The sequence below is a fragment of the Callionymus lyra genome, chromosome 17 (genome assembly GCF_982586985.1).
Source record: "Callionymus lyra chromosome 17, fCalLyr1.hap1.1, whole genome shotgun sequence".
NCBI lineage: Eukaryota > Metazoa > Chordata > Actinopteri > Syngnathiformes > Callionymidae > Callionymus > Callionymus lyra.
In genome coordinates, this window is record NC_141834.1 from 14644102 (window position 1) to 14665677 (window position 21576).

Here is a 21576-nt window from a genome sequence, read left to right on the forward strand (position 1 = left end):
TTATATTCACTTAAATATTATTCAGTACAAAACATACTCACAAAAAGTCCGAAAATAATACGAATTTAGGGACTAGAGTTAAATAGTCGATGCAAATACAAAATAAAGTTGTTAGTTTCGAGATGACCTCATGACAGGTCACATGAATAAAGAATGAATTTTGCTCAGGTCTGGTCTAAAAAAGTTTGGGTCTTTTGTAGATAATCTGGTTCTCATCGTCTTTATTTTATATAATTTTATATTATAATATTTTTAGTCAATGGAAATACAAAGCGAGATATGGATTAAAAGCACATATTCTAGATAATAATACAATATAAATAAGGTTTAATACAAATAATATCATGGCTTAACTAAAACAAATTACATTACATTTAATAATCTGTGGTTACTTTATATGGACTCTTTAAATATTTAACATTTGGGACTCTTTATATTTAACATTAGATTGGGGCAATAGGTAACAAAAACATTAATACCCACACGTTTTAGATAGGATGTATGTACTCTGAATTGTATACACTTTAGACACTTACCTAAAGTAAGTAATAGTTATTTGTAAATCACCTTTCTAGTTCCCTTAAAATAAGGGAAAAGCACAAATAAGAATGTCTTAAGATGTTTCCTTAAGTTGTCAGTAGACTCTATCAAACCCACCTTCTACAATGTGAACGAAATAACTGCAACTAAAAGCAATTTGCTCTAGGAGATTTAGAAAGTTTATCTGATCCTGATATAAATGCAGATATCATCAGCCAAGAAATATTTAATAACATCAATCAACAACAATAAAATAACATAAATATAATATCTATAATGTTAACATAAATGTTGTTATAAATGTTGTTTTAATTAATTATACATATATAATTTTATCAGCCCTCAAAAGCAATAATATTTAGAGGATAGAATTCTTAAGGTTTTATGGAAAAATAATATAATTCATAACATTTATTAAAATATATATATATAACTAAATAAAATAAAATATCTGCGATGCAAATAATAATTGAATACATATTCGTAATCGAAATATTGATAAATTAGACCTTATTAAAAAATAACTTTTTTCCTAATGTTTATATTTTTCTCTCACCACTGTACGTGACCCGGAAGTTTTTGCTGCGGCACCAGTAGTGGTTCCGGGCCCCTGGCAACTGAAGCGATGGCGGGGGATTCTTCAGTTGAGCTTCTTTTTATTGATACATTCAAGCACCAGAGTGCAGAGGTACTTTCATTTCTCTTCCACACTAACACCGCCATGGTCTGCACGAACAACCGTAAAGGTTTTTTCTTTAAAAGCGACGTAGAATGCGCAGCGACCCATGTAGCATGCTAAGATTAGCTACTGTCTAACTAGCGGTAAACAAACGTGTTTCCTTTCTTGTTAAAAACTGATAACACGCATTAAGTGTGTCCTACGTGTCTTTTACGTTACACTTAAACTATACATTTAGCATAGAATTATAAAACTATCTTTCCTTTGCACATTTACGAGGTGGTAAATGTGTACATTTGCGCTGGTGTTTATATTCTGCTCTCCAATGATATATACTTTGTATTTGTATCTACTAGTTGACCAATGTGGACGTGGTTCGCTTCCCGTACGGTGTGCTGGTCACCGAGGTCCGGGTTATCCCTCCAGGAATCAGAGTTCACAACAATCTGCCCGAAAACAGGGCATTTGGGTGAGAACTCAACAAACACACCGACATATCTTTATTGTGGTCACTGCTCTTCTTCTGCTCTTCAAGTCATTCTTTTCCTGATAGTGACCACTAGGGTTATCACATTACCAACATTTTAGTTATGATACCAATACCATTCAATGTTATCGGTAATTCAAAACCTTTAGATACCATGCTTGTATACAAAGAAGCCTTTACTTTAAAGTGCACAAAAATGATGATGCTAACATTTTCTTGCATATAGATGCACAAATAAACAAAACCAACACATACAGTATTATACATTCAAACATGTGATGAGCAGCCATTAAGTATTATAACTGACCGAAACATTTGACTTATAAATGTGCAAATAAAAAAGAAAATCGACAAATCGTATACATTCTGAAAGTTGTGCTTTAAAAAAGAGAACATCTGTGTCTTATAAATGTGTGTATAACTAACCGAACACTCAACTATTATACGTTCAAACAGAATGGATGAGCAGGCTTCAAGTATAAAAAGAACACACATTTTCAAAGATTTCCGTGACTCTCTTGCTTCTGGTCAGTGTCTGAATTTTACTGTAAAGAAAAAAGGAAAAATGAAGTAAATTAAAAAAAAAAAACAATGAGCCCAGCAACCCTTCGGAAAGAATCTCTTAAGTTTATGTAATGTAAGGATTAGAAACGTAGACGTCTGTAGTGAGTGTGGCTGTAGTGAAGTATTGTTCAGATAAAATAGTTTGTTCGTTGTTACTTTAACTTTAAGTTATATCAAACTGAAATCCACTCCACTTGGTCCCTTTGAAACAAGCCAGGAAGAGTTTCCTCTGTTAGTTTCCAAACTTCAGAGACATGTTTGCATGTTTTAAGGGTTAATAATTACACCTCTTTCATCTGCCTGGTTTCTTAAATATTTTCAAATCTGACTCGACTGGCAGGTTTATCAGTAGGACGAGGTGTTTCGCCTTTTCATCGGTTGCTTTTTTTTTGCGTGCTGGTTCTGAGTTTGTACCAGGCGACTAGATGTTGCCGTACTAACTTAAAGTGATTGTTTCTCCAACACTTAGATGTCCCTTATTATCTACTCGCCCTCATCACAACTAAGGGTCGGGATCAACTTTGTGGTTATTAATGTCTTCATGGAATTACTTGCAGAAATGTTTATCCATTTGTCAGTAGGGACCAGTGCTCACTTTTAAACTTTCAAAACGTCCAAATACCGCCATACATCTCAAATGTCCCTCTTGTATTGAAGCCTGGGCATTAAAAATATATATATTAAGACGTCTTTATTTTAAGCTTGTTTGTAGCAGAATCTCCCAGTGTCTCAGTTCACAGCTTTGCTGGTGTTTAGAATAGAAATTGTTCACATGCTAGAATTTGTACATACATTTCTTAATAGGTGACTTGCATATTCATTTCTATATTTAGAAGGTAATGTAATAAACAGTTAAATTGTCAGGTCCGTGTTAAGGTTTAGAATAGTTGGCCTCATACATATTGGTGTATCGAGCACCAACCATTTGGATTTATTTCAATAATATGCTGGTGCTAGATGTGCCCAAACATACTAAAGCACCCTCGAGGAAGAAACAAAATGGTACAATTTAGTGCAATAACTTTATAATGAAAGGCTAGTTAAATTTTTAAAATTAAAGACAATTATTTTATAGACTATTTCAATGCGTTTGTAAAAGTGTTCCTGCCTTAAAGCAAAGCCCTTCCTACTGATTTCTTTCCTGCAGTTTAGTGTTGCATTGTATTTTATCCTTAATATTGTTGATGATCTTTGGTGCCATTTAATCAATAACTTCATACAGTGAAGCAGAGGGAAAGTGTTATTTCCCCACAAAATATATTTGCTTCTCTGCATTAATCTATATTTCCTTGACATTTGTGTTTTGAAACCATGTAGATTGAATGTTATAAGCTCTCCTGACAATTTACATTTTCAGTGCAGTTTCATCCCCAATTAATCAGGCAACGCTTGTTAGTCCATAATCCGGTTATTACCTTGATGAGCAGGTTTTCTGCACACTTGAAAATATCACCAGTAATTCTATGTGAGAAAGTAAACATTCAAGAACGTATGCAAATAATGTCAGGTTGAGTAAGATCCAGTTAATATTTGTATATTAGTAAGTTGGGTAAATGTACATCTCAACGTATAATTAGCTTTACCAGGTGCTTTTTTTCTCACAATAATCAAACAATTTTTATTTGTTTTTAGGTTATTCTTCATGTTTTTAAAGTTATTTAGCCTACAATTCTCTGATAAATACATTACATGTATGTGTTTTTGACATGTTTCTCATTTTGACATTTCTGCATGTTCCAGAGAAACCTCTCCACATGCCTTTCAGTTGGAGATCTTCTTCAACAATGTGCTCAAACCAAATAGTTCCAGCTTCCACAGACTCGGCAGGTAAGAGCAATCTTCGTTCTTCCCAGACTAGATGGATAGAACTTCACTAATCCCTTGGGAAAATTCCGTTGGAGAATTTGGGGAAACTAGCTCAGTGCTTCAGCACAATCTCTCCTCATTCTTTCACTCGGTGTCTCAGAGCGTCTTTGAAAGTAAGTTGAAGGCACCGGTGTCTGTTTGACCTGTAGAACCAGTCGTGGAAGCACCTGAGCCCTTTTCTCTGAGGCCAGTGGGGTGTGTGTGCGCGCACCCACCCATATTCAAGTCTCTTTTGTTTCTTCAGGCTCTTCAACAGGTCTCTCCAGAAACTCAACCACACCCACGTGCTTGTAACAAAGCCTAGTGGACGGAATAAAAAAAAAAAAAAAGACGAGTAGAGGAAAGTTCAGGTTTTAAGCTTTCAGTGTAACCGTATAATAATGCTAGAGGAGTGTTCACTTGTGTCGCCGACCTTAGAAGACATCAGAACCTCTTGTCACACCCTGAAATAATCTCTCTCAGGAACGTGGTATTTGTTATGCAGTTCATGTATTGCAGCTACAAATATAAGTCGGTCTCAGCGAAAATATGAATGCTATGTGCTTGTTATAACAACTCAAAACTAGGTGTGATAATTATTTTATATTAACTTTCTCTGTTTGTTGCTGTGTTCGGAGTAACGCGTTATTAGGTAATGCGTTACTTTTGGCGATAGCAACTTGTGTAACTAGTTACTTTGTCAAATGCCATCACAGGTTCATAATGACTAAGCATGCTTGTTACTTGTTACTTCAAGTGCGTATCTCGGGAACACAGTTTTTTGGTTGACGCAAAGCAAACGTCTCGTTCATCCGTCATCTCGCAATCATAAGGTTGTGGCATCATCAAAAAAAGATTTTATTTATTAATGTTTTCTGTATTTATTATGTACAGTATGTATGTATATACAAATACTTTGTTGTAGACAACTTTACTTTAATTTTATTTTGCATGAAACCTTTTCTAATTTCTATTATATGTAATACTACCTCCTTGTTTGATATTTATTTAGTTAGGATTTGTTTAATTAATGTATTATTTTTCCTATTTTCCTGAATTTACAACTAAGTTTTCAATTATTTATTTTTTTGCTCTGCATCTAACACTACACTGGCCAGAAAACTTTGACAGAAATTTGACATTCTCCCTCTCTGGCAAGTTACTTTCAAGAGTAACTAATTACTTTAAAAGTAAATCACCCCACACTGCCTATATGGAGTCAGAATTTTGATTGTTTCTTCAAGTAAAAACATTCCCAAACCACTTTATCTTTCCTCACAGTTTGGAGTATGATGAGAACAAGTCCATCGTATTCAGACCAAGTGGGAAGGTAAGACGTGATTAACCATTGATCATTATGATCAACCATAAATTGAACAACTTTTTTTTTTAAACACACGTAGGTGAACACAGACGGCCTGGTGCTCCGTGGCTGGTACACGACTCTGACCGTGGCTGTGTACGGAACAGCCGAGCGCTCCCACGGACATGGACACAACCAAGGGTCGCCTCCACCGCCTCCTCCTCCACCGCCTCAACAGACGGCTGGGTCCAAACGCATGATCAAACAGGGTAATTCAGGTATTTAACTTCTCAATTATTTTGTGAAACTTAATTTTCTTGTTCTACAGAGTGGGAGAAAGAGGAACAGTACAACGGTAGCCCCCCCAGGCCTGCACCAAGAGGGCCACGTACCCCACCTGGACCTCCACCACCTGACGACGACGATGATGAACAGGTTCCCGCAGGAGGTCAGAAGAAAAAAAAGTTTTCTTTGTATCACAGACGTGAGGTCGCCCACTTACAATCCATCTGCGACCACAGCTGCCGGCATCGTAAAAGAGGAACCGAGCGAAGGGCGAGAAGACTACCTCGAGGCCGTCTCCCCGGAGAGATCTCTGCCAGCCGACGAACCCTACTCTGATGCTGATCCGGAGGAAGAGTGCGACGAGGACGAGGAACACGATGAGCAGGAGGAGGAAGACGACGCCAGAACGGAGGGCAGCGTGCCGGAGGAAGAGGAGGAGGAAGATGATGAGGGTGAGGACGATCAAGAGGAGATGGAGGAAGGTAGGGGTGTCCTTGTAAAGGAGCCGGAGCGTCTGCAATCCCAAATGGAAATAGTGGATTTAAATCCATTTGGGTGACGTTTGGAGAGAGTGTGTGGCATGCTGCCTTCATCCAAAGCTGCTGGAAGATAAACTTCGTCCGAAGCTTATGTGCATGTTAACATGCTCGCTGTTGCAGCTCACGCGTGTTCTCTTGCTGCATGTGACGCTGTGTGCTTGACGTGCGATAATGTCTGAGTAGATCTGACATGTATTGACTGAACATCAGTCCTCGTATAAAGTGCCATGGAAATATTGAATGTGCTTAACGTTTCAAATGTTGAAATGTTGTATTAATTTATTATTTTTTTAATAATTAAAATATATAATTTCTATTTTGAAATGTTGAATACATTTTTTTTTTATAAATATTTAATTAGAATATTCTCAAAATTAATTTAATAAATTAATTAATAACTGTTTGTTTTTTTTACACCTAGAGTTTGATATTTTCGTTCCAATAATTATAAAAACATTTTCTAAATTCAATAATTTTTTAATGCAAAGCCTTTTAAATTTAATATAAAGATGTTTTGTTTATGTAGCGCTTGCAATTTTTAAAAGTAATTTAATCCAATCATATCTATATTGAGAGGTTAAATTAGTTTTTTCGTTTTGAAAATAACATTTGGAAAATTGCATATTTTCTAAAGCAATACATTTTTATTTACACAAAAGTTAATATTTAAATAATTATAATAATTATCCAAAAATTAAATTTAGTATTTCCTCATTCATAGCCTTTTAAATTGAATGTAAAAATGATGGCACTATAATTCTTACATTTCAATCACTACAAATTAAATTACTTACAAAGAAATGCAACTTTTCAATATAAAAATGAATTAATTCAATTGTTAAAATAAAAAAAATACCCTTTTAATTTGAAATAATTTTCAACATTTCAAATCTTAAATTCGACCAGTCAGTGTTCTCATGGCACTGATATACCTTCTATATAAAAGTTATACGTGGAACGTCTCATTTAGCAAAATTATTTTATTAATTTGTATTTATCTCATTGTTTTTCCCCTCATCTTCGACCAGGTGACGACGGCTACGAACAGATCTCCAGCGACGAGGACGACCTGGACAACGGCAGCTTCAAGATCCCTTCCTTCGACATGGACTACACCCCAGAGGACATGGAGTCCGTCCCGCCGGTGCAGTACGACCCCTGCGAGAGGGAGCTCAGACCTCTGGTCTTCTTCACGCCTCCTTACAAAACGCGCTTCGACGTGTCCGGGAAAGCCGGCGCGGAGGAGTCGGGAGACGTCAGCGGCGAGGAGGAGGACGCCGTCGTGCAGCTCAAGGAGCTGATTAGAAGTATCGGGGGTGACAGAGACACACGGTGGGTCAACGCCCTGGAAGAAGCGCCAGGGATTTTGACCAAAGCCCTGACGTCCCTAACTAAACAAGCGGAGACTGAGATGGAGGAAAATGTCAGCGTTCTCGCAAAGTGGGCGGTTCAAGCGCTCAGTATGGACGTGGCCATAACGCAACCCATCGCCCTGAACCTCAGACAACTCAAGGCTGGGGCCAAGATGGTCTCTTGCCTCGCCGAGTATCCCCTGGGCTTGACTAAACTGCTGCGAGAAGGCGCTCTGAGTGTTCTGCTAGAGCTCCTCCATGCGGACCATGTTTCGTCCACCTTAAAGCTAAGCACTCTGAGAGCTCTTGACGCCCTCATTAGTGCCCCTGCTTGTGTGGAGGCTTTCCTGCATGCTGGGGAAATGGAGAAAAGTGGCTACCAGGTTGGTTTCTGTATAAGCTGGGGCCGCAGCTGTCATATCATCATTATGAATTACTAAACAATGTTCTTTTATTTCTCGATAGCATTTAGTGGAATTGTTCCTGCGTGAAGAAACCGTGAGGGTCATCACCGCTGGCAACGCCATCTTGCAGAAGAGCCACGCGTATGAGGTTTTGCTTGACCTTCAAACCTCTGCAGCTGCATGGAGTGAACCTCAGCAGGTAAATGTGCAACAAAACAATCTTGTTTATTGTTACAGTAAAGTTTGAATTAATATTTGGGGGAGAAAAAAGTACTAATTTTATTATCTTTCATCCTAGGAGGAAATGGAGGATGCTGACAGTCCCATGGAAGAGGAGGCGACTCTTGGCTCCTCAGCGGTTAGCGAATCAGAGCTGGACCGACTGGCCGGAGTTTTAGAGGAGCTACATCACCTGCTGGAGACGGCTCCGAACTGTATGGTGCAGCCTCCCGGAAAAGCTTTCCCAACTTCGGCGAGGATAACGGGACCACAGGAAAGAGATGATCCATACCCTACACTGTACAGGTAGATAAAAAGAATAGGTCGGGGTAAATATTGATTTCATTGATTTAGAATAAAAACAGCTGATTATCCGCAGACCATCACAATAACAGAAGTAAAATTGACAAAAGTCACATGACTTGATTTTGTAATATTACAATTAAATTGTAGTTGCCTTTCAAGTATACTGTAACTTTCAGTTACAGTTTTAACAAACGTGTACTCTGCCCTTCACCGGCTGTCGCTATGAGTTTCCTCGGGGGGTGACCCATAGCATTAGCCTGTAAAGGGCAGAGCATGCATGAAGTAGAACTGTTGTTAAAAATTAGGAGAGAAAACATTAATTCAGGACTTTATGAATCGAAAAGATTTAGGAAACTGTCCATGATACCCAGCCCTATAAAAAAAACATTATTTAATTCTCTTAACACTATTTTCCTGCAGGTACATGCATGAATGCCGTCTACTGGAGAGCATAACGGTGGTTCTTTCCGCTGCCGCAGCAGCAGGACACCTGGGTGTCACCCAAGCTGTTCGAGACCTCCTGCGCCTCTTGTCACTCACACAGTCGGGGATGCTTTTCCTGCTGGCCCAACCGACACCCAGCAACCTGCTCCTGCGGCTGCTGGCGTCCCTCACGGAAGCCGAGGGGGAAGAGTCCACGTTCGCGGCGGGAGAGTCGAGCCTCTCCGGGCCCAGCTACGGCGAGGAGGGCTTCAGCGTCTGGCTCATGCAGGCCCTCCACGCTCTCCAGGGGGTGTCGGAGCTCATGAGTCACGTGGCCCAAGGGGGTGAGGGTGGAGTCGGGCTTAAGGAGGGTGACAACCCAGAAGTGCTGGGTCAACTTCACGCTCTCTACTTGATGACCTTCACCTTGACTGGCCGGAGCGCAGTGGCCCATGTTTTCAGTCTGGAAAACAACCTCTCCTGCCTGGTCACCCTTCTTCAGCACCACAGCAAGGACGGACAAGGGTGAGACGCTAAATCATTTCCTATCTCCTCTGTCGTTTTCTTAACCTCCTTTCCACTCGCAGTGAAGCCAAGACCCGTAAAGCTGTGACGTACAACTACGCCTGTATGCTCGTGTTGCTGGTGGTTCAAAGCTCCAACGAACTGAGGATGATGGAACAGTTTGCCGTGCCGCTCTTGGCTTTAACCAAAGCTGATGACGGCAATGCAAAGTTGCAGGGTAACATTAGAAACCTTTCAGATTTCATTCTGCACGTCGAGCCCATTTGATGATGCGACTTTTCTTTGTGTTTTCAGAGCTGAGCAAATGGCTGGAGCCTCTAGAGAAAGTACGCTTCGAGATGGGAAGCATCGCTTTACTCATCGACTTCATCAAGCAGGTACAGGCGTCGGAACCTTTTGTCACCGTGCCATGAAGTAGTTCTGACTCATCAAAACTCGTAACATTTGAATCCCAAAGTGATTTTCTCAAACATGACATCAATCCTAGATGTATAGGATGTAATTTCTCTCTGGAATGTGAATCGCGGATGAGTCTAAACATGTTGTAAAAGCCTGTATGGATGGCTTTATTCACCAAGTCATCTGAAATGTCTACTTTTTAACTGCAGAATGTGGAAAATGTGTTGACCGCTGAAGGGACTGGCCTGGTCACTGCCCTCAGGGTGCTCTGTCAAATCGCCTGCCCGCCACCATCTGTTGAAGGTAAAAAATATAAAGGTCATGTTCTCGCATTGGAACACAAACAAATGTTAATTATTTTCCCAGAGGTCGCTTTATATTTGAAGGACTGAGTCCATGGAAAAGGGTCCACAGCAGATTAATGTTTCTGATGTTTTCTTAGCTTTACTTCCTTCAGTTACAGGATGGTTCAGGCGACTGGAAGAACTGCTATTTCTGCTTCATGTTTCCTTCCGTGGATCCTTACAAAGTCTTAAAAGGCGTTGAATTCATGAATCTAAAAATAGAATTTCTCAAATCAAATTTTCTTAACCCTTTAAAATGTAAGCACGTGATAAGTAAGTAAGTAAGTAATATTTATTTATATAGCGCTTTTCGAGACCAGGGTCAACACAATACTCAAAAAAGTATATACTTTAAAGATCAAGATAATACTGAGAACAACACATGAGTTCGAGAAATTCAAGGAAAAGCCTGAACAAATAGAAACGTCTTAAGGTGTAAGATATTATGTTAGTTTAGCGGAAAATATCTTCTTAAATGTGTTTATTTTAAACAATTCTCGAAGCAGATGCACATCGCGGTTGTACTTCTATAGGTTTTATGTAGCAACTTTGAAAGGAGACGTTTACTTTGGGTGACATGGAAAGGTGTAATTTCAATTCATTTTCAAGGAGTGGCTGTCAAACCCACATTATTTTCATATCTAAACGTGGTTCCTGGAAAAGTGTATTTTGTGCTGGAATTTAAAAATCAGCACGATACAATTAAAATGTGTGTAAAATTGTCCCTGAACCTGTTTAATAAACTAATTATTATTAATTTTTTTTACAATTTCGATGATGTTGAGTTGGTCTTCAATTTATTTAAATTCAAAAGCTATTCAAGTATTTAAAAAATATTTAAAATTGCCTTAAGCTGTCTGAACCTGTTTTTTGTGGGTCAGGGACAACTTTGCATTCCTTTTCTCAACTACGTAATTACCCAGAAAAAAATAACTCTTGCAAAGTGCTGCTTTAGTGAACATTATTCTGCTTTTGATTATTTTATCACTCAATCGGGGACAGAAATATGAGAATGATGTAGTTCCTCATTTGAAGGAAATGTTGTTATCGTTCTGCAGGTCAGCAGCGCGACCTGAAGTGGAGTCTCGCAGGGGTCCAGCTCTTCTCCGGCGAAGGCCTGGACACGTGCGTGCGCGTCCTGCAGAAGCTGTGCGGCGTGCTGCTGCAGCCGTGGCGCGTGCACGGCCACATGGGCCCCACGCCGCAGCGCTGCATGATCCTCAGCATCTGCGTCAGCACGCTGCGGCTGCTGCGCACCATGTTGACGGAGCTGCTGCGCGGCGGCGCCTTCCAGTTCAGGGACACCCGGGTGGCCAGCGTCTTGGTGACCCTCCACATGATCGTCTGCTCCATCCCGGCGTCGGGGCGACTGGACGGGGAGGAGACCCGAGTGCAGGCGCTCATCGTCGACGTACTGCTGACCTTCACGCAGGGCGTCAACGAAGAGGTGCAGCAAGTCTTGCTCTCCTTTATTGAAATGAAAGAATACTGACCCAGGCCTTCTCTTTGACACACAGGTGACTCACACCGAAGAGACGCTGTCAAGTAACACTTGGTCTCTGATGCTGAAGGAGGTGCTGGTGTCCCTGATGAAAGCCCCCGAGGGTCTCTTCTCTGGCCTGACGTTGTTGTCGGAGCTTCTGCCTCTCCCGCTGCCAATGCAAAGCACTCAGGTATGACCTCACGCTCGGCCATACCTCACCGGAGATGAGTCACTCGAACGAACATCTCTGCAGGTGATCACTCTCCAGGATGTGGCCGTGGCCCTGAACACCAGGAAACTGTGGAGCATGCACATACGGGCGCAGTGGAAGGTCTTCTCCGAGACCTTGAGATGCGTGTGCGCCACGAGCTGCCCTCCTCTCCTGACCATACTGAGGAGGGTGTGCGTGCAGCTGGCCGACCTGTCCTCGCCCACCGCCATGCTCATCATGAAGACCCTGCTGGAGATGCTGCTGGAGGAGCTGCAGCCGTGAGTGACGCTCGCATACAAATGTCAACTAGGAAGCGTGGAAGAGGAAGTTGTCATAAAGTATTTTTATGGAAATATGTCGGTGACATCAGAAAGATTTTTACCTTTCAAATTTTACAACTTTGTATATTTTTATTTAAATGTTGACCTTTTTTTTTAGCACATCGTCGTTTAATATATATATATTTAAAGGTTACATTTGTTTTTATTGAATAATTTAATAAATTCAAAATTAATGGATTTTTCTATATTGGATATTCTAATTGCAATAATTCAAAAATACATTTTCTTATTAATTGGTCTTTTAAATTCAATTTAAAAATGTTGCTATGATAGCACCACCGTGATTGGCCAAAAGATAATGTCTGACGGCTATTATACTAACTTTTTTTCATTTAATTTGCAAGGCTTTTTTATTAAAAATATTGAATTTAGAAAATGTATTTTTGAATAATTGTACTTAGAGTATCAACCCTATTATGTGTTAAAAGAAAAAGAAAGAAAGTTGAAAATATTTAATTATTGTGTTCCCTTATTTAATAAAAACTAATTAAACCTTTCAATATAGACATTATTTAATTCAATTATTAAAAAATGTTTAATGCTTAAAAAACATTTCAATAAAAAAACGACAACATTTCAACATTTGAAATATTTAATTCAATCATTCAATATTCCGATGAAGCTTAAATACTTCCATATTTTTTTTAACTGTAATCTCAAGAGTGAGTGTCAAAGTCATGTTTCATGTCCACAGGGTCGAGGGCAAAAGTACTTGCTGGGGTCAAGTCCTGCGTCTGCTCTCTCTGGCCGACGCGCTGGTGTCACAGAGGGCCTGCAAGAGCGCCATGCTGCACCTGCTCTCTGGATCGGTGTCCGGGGAGGAACAGCTGACCGACTTGTTTCCACTGCTGCTGTCCCTGTTGCTGCCGCCCGCCGACCACAGTCTGCAGCAGCAGCAGTGCAGCGAAGTCCTCGGGACGCTGGTGCAGTCGCTGTGTGACCAGGTAGATTCATGGTTGAATGATGGAAGAAGTGCATAAAAAGATTAAGCTCATTTTTTTGTTTGTTTAAACACAGGACATCTCTCTGGTCATTTCCGCCTCGAGTGAAACCTGTATGTCGGAGGTCGACCAACTGGCCAACTCGCTGCCCGGGAGAGAGATGCTGCCCTCGGTGTGTAACGCCCTGATGGAGGTCGTGGGGAACACAGACAGCAGCGTTCCACTCCTTCTCACCTGCATCAGGACGCTGACATTCCTCACAGAGCACGACTATGGACTCTATCATCTAAAAGTGTAAATATTAAATCTCCGTCTTCAATTAAATATCAGCTTTAAATCAAAATGTGATATTTTTTTTTAGTGCCTTGAAGAAACACAGTGCTGGACTCAACTCCCTGTTGAAGAAGCTGGTGTTTCCATTCAACAAGGATTCAGCAGATCTACTCTCCGCCCTGCTGGACTTCCTCAGACAGATCGTCATTACGGACAATATGATGGTGGGTCATTCAAACAGGGGTTTGGGGATTACTCTTCTAAATTGGGCACATTATTCAGTGGTTGCAGATTTTCTTTTTAAATGTATCGTAGTAAGGAACAGTCGAGCGTATTGTCTGTGTGTGGCAGATATATTTCTTAAACCTTACTAATGGTGCCGTCAAAACGGCGAACTCCCATGATGCCTTTCTTGCTCTTACATTTGATATAGTGGCGGCTGATTGGTCGCTACAATACTGTATTTTAATTCTATGTTGGTATGTTAAAAGTGATCAACAGCTGCGATTGGTTGGCTGGGCGGCAAAGCATTATGGGAGCTGCTAAGGCCACTGAGAAGGATGGCACCTCACATGCACTGTTGTGTTCGCAAGTTAAATAAATGTGGTTAATATAAACTAGTGAACTTGTACTGAAGTAACGAAGATAAAATAAGAAAACTTTTATTGTATTATATGAAAGTAAATCATATAAAACACTTATTTATGAAACCTTTTCATGTGATTGTTCTCGTGTCCGGCTGCAGTGCACTGAGGAGGGTCAGGGCTCCACAGAAGACCCCACTTTCAATAATCCACCACGACTTCTCACCGGGTCCGAGATGAAGGCTCTGCTTCAGTGGGAAGAGTCTGACGCGCATCCACTGCCCAACCTGGAGAAGCAGATGACGGTACAAATGTTGTCTTTGATACAAGTCGACGGACATCTGTGTGGATTTTAACGCTTTCGTATCTGCAGATACTTTGCAAGGAAGACGAGTCGCTGGAGACCATTTTGGACAACGTGATCGTCCTGAGGCAGACCATCGAGACGGCCAACGACGCGTCGCCCCCTGCAGTTGACACCGAGCCCAGTCTGCCGGTGCCCGAGACGCTCGTGGCACAATTCAATCACAGGTACGACCGGTGACCTCGACCCATGTCGGATCCTCACACAACCCACTGAAAAACTTTAAGTTTTATTTTGGTATTCTTCCGAAAGGACGGTGTTCATGCTCTCGGAGGTTTTGGACGAGGGGCTTAAAGCTTTATGGTTCTCGCCCTTCCAAAATGAAGACATCGAATCCGACCTTGACATGGTGAGTAGCTTGACCTTTAACGCTGTTTGTGTATCACATAAATGACCTTTTCACATTCATTTCACATTTTCAAAAGGCTGCGCGGCGTCCAAAAATCATTTAAAAACTGTCAAAACTTGACTCCATAGCAACCCTAAAACAGTGTCAACCACACATTATGACCCCGCAGTTGATTTGTTAGATTTTTGATGTTATATAATCATTTTTCTGCTGTGACTAATGAATGGATAAAGGGAAACGGGAGCTTCAGTTATAAACCATAAAGAATTCCTTCTAAACTTTGCTAAATCCAGACAGAAATCAAGAACATCACCAACATTTCCTTATCTTTTCCTCCCATTATCCAAATTTCCTAAAACATTGAATTTAATTAGGTTCATTATTTTTTAATGTACTGTATTTCCTTCACGGACAAGAAAACTCTTCTTGGTAGAAGAAAAAACATTTATCTCTATCAGAAAACATTCACAATATAGTTCCTTGTTTATCACATTTAGTATGAAGGTGTATCAATCAGAATATTGAATGTTTGAGTTCAAAATGTCAATGTTCAAACTTGGAATTTGCAATAATTTATATATTAAAAATTCGATTTATTTTCATTTTTTCTTTACATTTTATCTCATAATCTAATTCCAACAATAAAAAATAAATAAAAGCCTTTTTAATTCAATATAATAATGTTGCACTTTTATACTATATATTTATATTGAATTGAATTTATAATTATTGTAATTCAAATATTAAACTCTATGTGTAAGAATAAAACATTAATTTTTCATTTCATGGCACTGATTTACTTCCATCATCTACAAACTATAGTTCATACCATTCAAAGGCTGATTCACAGTCTCTCGTCTCCTCATCTTTTTTTGTTTTGCTTCCAGGTGAAGGTGGATCTTGTCGGTTTGGCTCAAGAGTGTTGTCCCGAACTGGACCTCAGAGCTGAGCTGCAGCGGTCCTTCCTCTCCGAGCCCACGTCCCCCGGACACGCCAAGGCGACCAAAGGTTTCCGACTCGGGAAGCACAAGCACGAAACGTTCATCACCTCGAGGTAAGAGCGGAAGTGTGTTTGTGAGACAAATTCAAAAGATGCAGAGACTCATCGTTGACGTGTCTCCAGCGGCAAGTCGGACTACGTGGAGCCGGCCAAGAGGGCGCACATCATGGCCGCCCCCAGAGGTCGCGGGGGTCGCGGCGGTTTCGGTCAGAACCTCTCTCGGCCGCACGACATCTTCCGCCAGCGCAAGCAGAACACGTCGCGGCCGCCCAGCATGCACGTGGACGACTTCGTGGCGGCGGAGTTCAAGGACATCACCACGCCCATCGGGCTCCTGCCGCCGAAAAGACCCCCAAAGAGTTCCCCCAAGCTCCCCACCCGAGGCCTTTTCACCGGCAACAGAGGCCGAGCCACCTTCCACAGCCAGACGCGGTTCTTCACGCCGCCGCAGCCCAAAGGTGTTTTGTTGTCAGGTAGGTTGACCGTCACGCACGTGTCGGCCTGCAGGGGGCGATAAAAATGTTCTCTCCTGGTGATCCCTCAGGTAATTACGCCCGAAGGGAAGGAGGACGTGGGTCGTCCTGGAGCAGCCAAGTCCCGGCGGTCACTCACAGAGGAACCTACAGCGAACCGCGAGGGGGTCAGAGCAACTTCACACGCGGACCTCTGCCCTCGAGACAACCTCCTGCTGGTACTGGACCTACACCTGGTTTAAAAACCACCTCATGTCTCGGGTCATTTCCACGTTACTTCATCAGCGCTTCTCTCCTCCAGGTGCGTATCGACTCGCCCCCAGAGACCGCGTCCCCCGAGGCAGAGGAGGCGCCGGGTTGTCGTGGCTCAGCGGAGGCGGCGGCGCCGGGGGAGGCGGCGGCGGCGGCCGAGGATCTCAAGGAAGCAAATTCAGCGGCGGGGGAGGAAGCGGAGGGGGGAGGGGGAGACACGTGCGCTCCTTCACCAGGTAAACTCACCTGGACAGTGACTGAAGCCCTTTTTTTGATGGCAACGAACGGACCATTCCTGGTGTTTGTCACAGTGTCGGAGAGACTTTTATGTTTTGTTATTATGAGTTGTATTCTGAGAATAAACATTGTAGTAATTGAAGTTTGTGTCGTTTAATAAGAGTGGAAACAATACATGTGCACCTTCAAGTCTTCTATTTAAAGTTTGATTCTGGAGTTACTTGGTCGTTTGGCCAAAACCTCAATGGACTGGACATTGTGGCGCTTTTTTCTCAGAGCAGGTCAGTTATCTGAGAGTGAACAGACATGTTCACGTCCTTGATTCTGTCCAGCTGAGTCTGCGGAGAAGAGTAAATTGAAAGTGAAATCAAAATGTGTGTCTATGACCTTCGACCTCGGAAATTATGTCGACCGTTACCTTCAGTGTATCCAAGGCCATCGTCAGCTCCTGCCGGCTCTCTTCAAGCCTGCATCCCATAATTGTACGTTTAAATTTTGTTATAATTCGTCTCTCCACACATTACGCACCTCAACCTCTCTATCTCCAGTCGCAATTCGGGCGCAGAGTTCTGTTGTGAGGGTTGGTCTTGGGGGTTCACGACGGGTCCTACTCTGCCGTCACCGTTTCCGCAGTGACTGCAGCCCTGGTACAGCTCGGACTCTGAGGCCTGAGCAGCATCTGATGAAAGGATGAGATATGGGATTGAAATGGGGGGGAAAATGATCAGAATACACTTCAAAAATGACAATATAATATAACTCCTCTCAGGCCCCTCCACCTGCTCTCTCAACTACACCCCATCTCAGTCATGAATAATATTAATAAATACATATTAAAATTGTTAGTTTCAACATTATCTTTTAAAATTCTGGTTCTTACTTTCAGAGCTATTCATTGTCAGGCTCCTCCTTACATCACTGATCTGATCCAGCCTTACACCCCAGCTCGGGCTCTGAGGTCTGTGGATCAGAATCTACTGATGGTTCCTCGCACACGGTTCAGGACCAGAGGAGAGAAATCTTTTCAGGCTGTTGCTCCTAAGCTTTGGAACGATCTTCTCTCTCTTTGATGGATCTACTGACTCCTTTAAGAAACATCTTAAGACGTTTCTATTTGTTCAGGCTTTTCCTTGATTTTCTGGAACTCCTGTTTTGTTCTCAGTTTTATCTTGACCTTTAAACTATATACTTTATTGAATATTGTTTTGATTGTTAAAGCGCTTTGTGACCCTGGTCTGGAAAAGCGCTATACAAATAAATATTACTTACTTACTTACTTACCTCTTACGGGCCACACTTTTTTTTCCCCTCAAGCTCTTGATATAATGAAATTATTTTGATCATTTTACAGTTTAGCATTCCGGCAAGTGTGACTTTATCATAATAATATAATCTATATAATATATATATATAACTTAATATATCGTATATTATTTATTAATTCTCTTTTTATCGTGACTCGATCATGCATCACAAAAGGTTTTTGTAAAATAAGGCCCTTCATGCACACACACACTACACACTGGTGACATGTGACCTTCGCCTGTCGATGACATCACAGAGCCATTCAAATGTCACCCTCTGCGTTCACATGGCAACAAACCATCTCAGGTGGCCTCGCCGGGGGCCCACAATACCACTGAATTAATTATAAAGTTAAGACTCAATATTTCACTTTAATATTTGAAAAGGCAGATACAAACCTGAGTTGATCTCGGGGAAGTCCTCAAAGTGACATTGATCCTCATGAGCGCCCAGAGCCTCCAGGAAACCGATCCAGTCGCATCCCTTTTTGGAGTTAACGCAGCGGATCTGCAGGCGGTCCAGGTCATTGCGCATGTACCTGAGATTGAAGAGGAGATCGTTATCGTGCGCCTGAAATAAGTACATTTCTTTAAGGGCCACATGCATGGAGTGAGTGACCATTGTGACAAAAAAAAAAAATATATACAGTATATATATATACATATATATATAAATAATGCTGAAAATCAATTGAAAAAAATAATAAAACAAACCTAGATATTCTAAACTGTACATTTATTTTGTTTTATTTAAAATACATTTTATTTAAATTTTCTAAATAATGTTAAATTTATATTCAGATACTCAAAAAAGAAAGGAGGGGAAAAAAAAAAGAGAAGTCCTAAAACAAGTGATACTTGGAGTTCATCTAGTAATTGTAAATAAAATGGTTAGTTGGTCAGAAACATTTCTACATGATCGTTCCCACCAGTTCTACTCTGACGTCGAGGGGCCACAATAACTCTATATACGTTTTCCTTAAGATCTATTAAAAGCATATTTTAGGTTTATAAAATGAGATTAATTCAGTATATTATAACATTTTCTTTAAAATGCTAAATTACATTTCATATTCATCCCATTTTCCGCCACTTTTTATAGTTTTCCTTTCATATTTAGGCTCTTTTTTTCTCTTTTGGCTTGGTGGCCCCTCACTGGACTCACAGTAGGAAACGTGGCCCCTGATGAGATTTAATATAAAAGACAAAAAGTTCACGTCCTTGGTCGTGTTCTGTGACTTAACTTGTATTTAAATCTTATGTATCTTGAGCGTCTATGTTTTTCAAACTTTCAACAAGATTTTTAAATAGTAAAATAAATATATAAATCCACCTGAACAGAGGCTTCAGCTGACTCTCCTCCAGAGGGAGTCTGTCCTGAGGACACGTCTTGTGATGGTTGAGCCAGAAGGTGATGCAGGAGACGCAGTAGACGTGTTCACAGGGCGCCTGCAGGGGGCGCCGCAGCACGTCCATGCACACGCAGCACAGAAGACCCTCGTTCACGTAGCCGAGGAACCTCTCGAGCGCGTACCCCATCCTGACGTCAGCGGAGTGTCAGTGACATTTGTCTTAGGATCTGGAAAAGAAAAGGTCAAACGTACCTGCAGATCTTGAGGCTTCAGAGTCAAGTCCTCTCGAGATGAAGTCCTGGAGGAAGATCCTCCTCCACCTGCGTCTCTTTGGTTTCCCAGGTGACCTCAGATGACAGCTGTCTGACTGGATGAGATCAGTTTCCAACGTGACACATAGACATCTATACTTCAGAGTATTCTTATTCAAGTTATAGTAAAGTATTTTATGGAATATAACTTCAAACTAGAAAGAGGGCATTTCTAGAAGAAAATGTAGTGTGAATGCTGAGCCTGCTGTGCTGTGGAAGTAGTAGTGGAATCATTAATAAAAGTAGTAGTAGAATTAGTAGTAAAAGTAGAACAAGTGGAATTAGTAGTTAAATTAGAAGTAGTAAAAAAGTAGAAGTAGTAGTAGAATTATTATTAAAAGTAGTAGTAGAATTAGTAGTAAAAGTAGAAGTAGTGGAAGTATTAGTAGTAGAAGTAGTAGTGGAAGTATTCTTGGAATTAGTAGTAAAACTATAAGTAGTAGAAAATTAAAAGTAGTAGTAGAATTAGTAGTTAAAGTAGAAGTAGTAGTAGTAGAAGTAGTAGTGGGAGTATTAGTGGAATTAGAAGTTAAAGTAGAAGAAGTGGAATTAGTAGAAAAACTAGAATTAGTAGAACATTTAAAATAAGTAGTAGAATTAGTAGTCAAAGTAGAAGTAGTAGTGGGAGTATTAGTGGAATTAGTAGTTGAAGTGGAATTAGTAGAAAAACTGGAAGTAGTAGAACATTTAAAAGAAGTAGTAGAATTAGTAGTAAAAGTAGAATGTTGTATCTACCTGATTGGTGACTTGAATAGGATTACCTATATAAAAAAAAAGTAGAAGTAGTAGTAGTATTTGTGAAGTGGAATTAGTAGAAAAACTGGAAGTAGTAGAACATTTAAAAGAAGTAGTAGAATTAGTAGTAAAAGTAGAATCTTGTATCTACCTGATTGGTGACTTGAATAGGATTACCTATATGAAAAAAAAGTAGAAGTAGTAGTAGTATTTGTAGTAGAAGTAGGAGTGGAAGTATTAGTGGAATTAGTAGTAAAAATATAAATAGTAGAAAATTAAAAGTAGTAGTAGAATTATAGTAGTAAAAGTAGAAGTCTTTATTGCAAAATATTGTCGTCAGACACACTCAATATTCTACAACAAGGATTGTCCTTTGTATCCTTTGTCTTTGTTGTTTTTCTTTGACCTATGTTCTTTGTCTTTATCTTTAGACTTCATCTTGTTCTTTGTCTTTATCTTTAGACTTCATCTTGTTCTTTCTCTTTATGTTCTTCTTATTTTATTTTTTATTTATTATTTTTGTATTGTTTATGAAAAATTGCTGGCTATTGGAGAAAAACAATTTAAATCAATCAATAAAGTTTTTCCTTACCTTTCCTTACCTTACCTTATTTCTCGTAGTCATTTAATTTTAAATCAAACAAAATGTAGATTATGTTTCTAAGATAAAGCTTTTAATAAACAAAGATATCTGTATTAAGAAATAAATTAACTACACACCTTTAAATATCATCCATAGATGATAAAATACGAGTTAACAAACAAGAACGAGTAAACAATTTCAACAAATCAATAAAGTTTTACCTTAACTTTTCAAACAAATTTTAAATAAAGCGTCGTAATTACAGAGATTTGTATAGTCTTATCAAATCTACTCATTAAAATAATATTATTTCTATTTTCTTAAAGACATTACATTTAAAATCTGATTAAATTTGTATGTTGAAAAATATTTGAATTACCTGCTAGTTTCAGAGCCTGATGCAAAATGGTGGACGTGTAGAAAATGATATATTTTTAAAGCTACTTAAATAAAGTTACGTCATAAAGAAGTTGGCTCCGCCCATCAATCTGACGCGATAATACAAACCAAACATCATTGGTTGTCTTTCTTCCGGGGTCGCAGCCAATCACGGTCTCCGTCTCCTCTAG

General features: G+C 40.2%; 2 protein-coding genes across 3 annotated transcripts; one reads left to right on the top strand and one right to left on the bottom strand.

The window, feature by feature from the left end:
• Nucleotides 1–1150: 1150 nt before the first annotated feature.
• virma (vir like m6A methyltransferase associated) lies at nt 1151–16864 on the top strand. Of its 2 annotated transcripts, none has more exons than XM_087812575.1 (27): nt 1151–1228; nt 1576–1688; nt 4011–4097; nt 5397–5445; nt 5519–5687; nt 5747–5866; nt 5940–6185; nt 7271–7977; nt 8060–8197; nt 8297–8523; nt 8944–9471; nt 9534–9688; nt 9766–9848; nt 10080–10173; nt 11273–11661; nt 11732–11887; nt 11951–12186; nt 12944–13193; nt 13267–13484; nt 13552–13687; nt 14209–14352; nt 14421–14578; nt 14664–14760; nt 15648–15814; nt 15884–16233; nt 16305–16451; nt 16535–16864. In XM_087812575.1, exons 1-27 carry the CDS (start codon nt 1166–1168, stop codon nt 16723–16725), a joined length of 5418 nt encoding a protein of 1805 aa, XP_087668701.1. In that variant the 5' UTR covers nt 1151–1165; the 3' UTR covers nt 16726–16864. The 2 variants fall into 2 exon arrangements, with proteins under 2 accessions (XP_087668701.1, XP_087668702.1); XM_087812576.1 differs by having other exon boundaries at nt 5940–6155.
• On the bottom strand, nt 16860–20450 carry rnf41l (ring finger protein 41, like). Its single transcript, XM_087812577.1, has 7 exons — nt 20425–20450; nt 19631–19745; nt 19360–19566; nt 18426–18565; nt 17251–17401; nt 17141–17189; nt 16860–17060 (listed from the first exon to the last, which is right to left on the bottom strand). The coding sequence occupies exons 3-7, from the start codon at nt 19563–19565 to the stop codon at nt 16995–16997; spliced, it is 612 nt and encodes a 203-aa protein (XP_087668703.1). The 5' UTR covers nt 19566; nt 19631–19745; nt 20425–20450; the 3' UTR covers nt 16860–16994.
• Between the last annotated feature and the right edge of the window lie 1126 nt (nt 20451–21576).

Excerpts from the sequence above, each read along its gene's own strand:
- virma (XM_087812575.1), top strand. The coding sequence starts at position 1,166 with ATGGCGGGGGATTCTTCAGTTGAGCTTCTTTTTATTGATACATTCAAG. Across the intron at positions 1,689-4,010 it reads CCCGAAAACAGGGCATTTGG|AGAAACCTCTCCACATGCCT; the intron begins GTGAGAACTCAA and ends TGCATGTTCCAG. Across the intron at positions 7,978-8,059 it reads TGGAGAAAAGTGGCTACCAG|CATTTAGTGGAATTGTTCCT; the intron begins GTTGGTTTCTGT and ends ATTTCTCGATAG.
- rnf41l (XM_087812577.1), bottom strand. The coding sequence starts at position 19,565 with ATGGGGTACGCGCTCGAGAGGTTCCTCGGCTACGTGAACGAGGGTCTT. Across the intron at positions 18,566-19,359 it reads CAGCTGAAGCCTCTGTTCAG|GTACATGCGCAATGACCTGG; the intron begins GTGGATTTATAT and ends CTTCAATCTCAG. Across the intron at positions 17,402-18,425 it reads CTTCCCCGAGATCAACTCAG|ATGCTGCTCAGGCCTCAGAG; the intron begins GTTTGTATCTGC and ends TCCTTTCATCAG.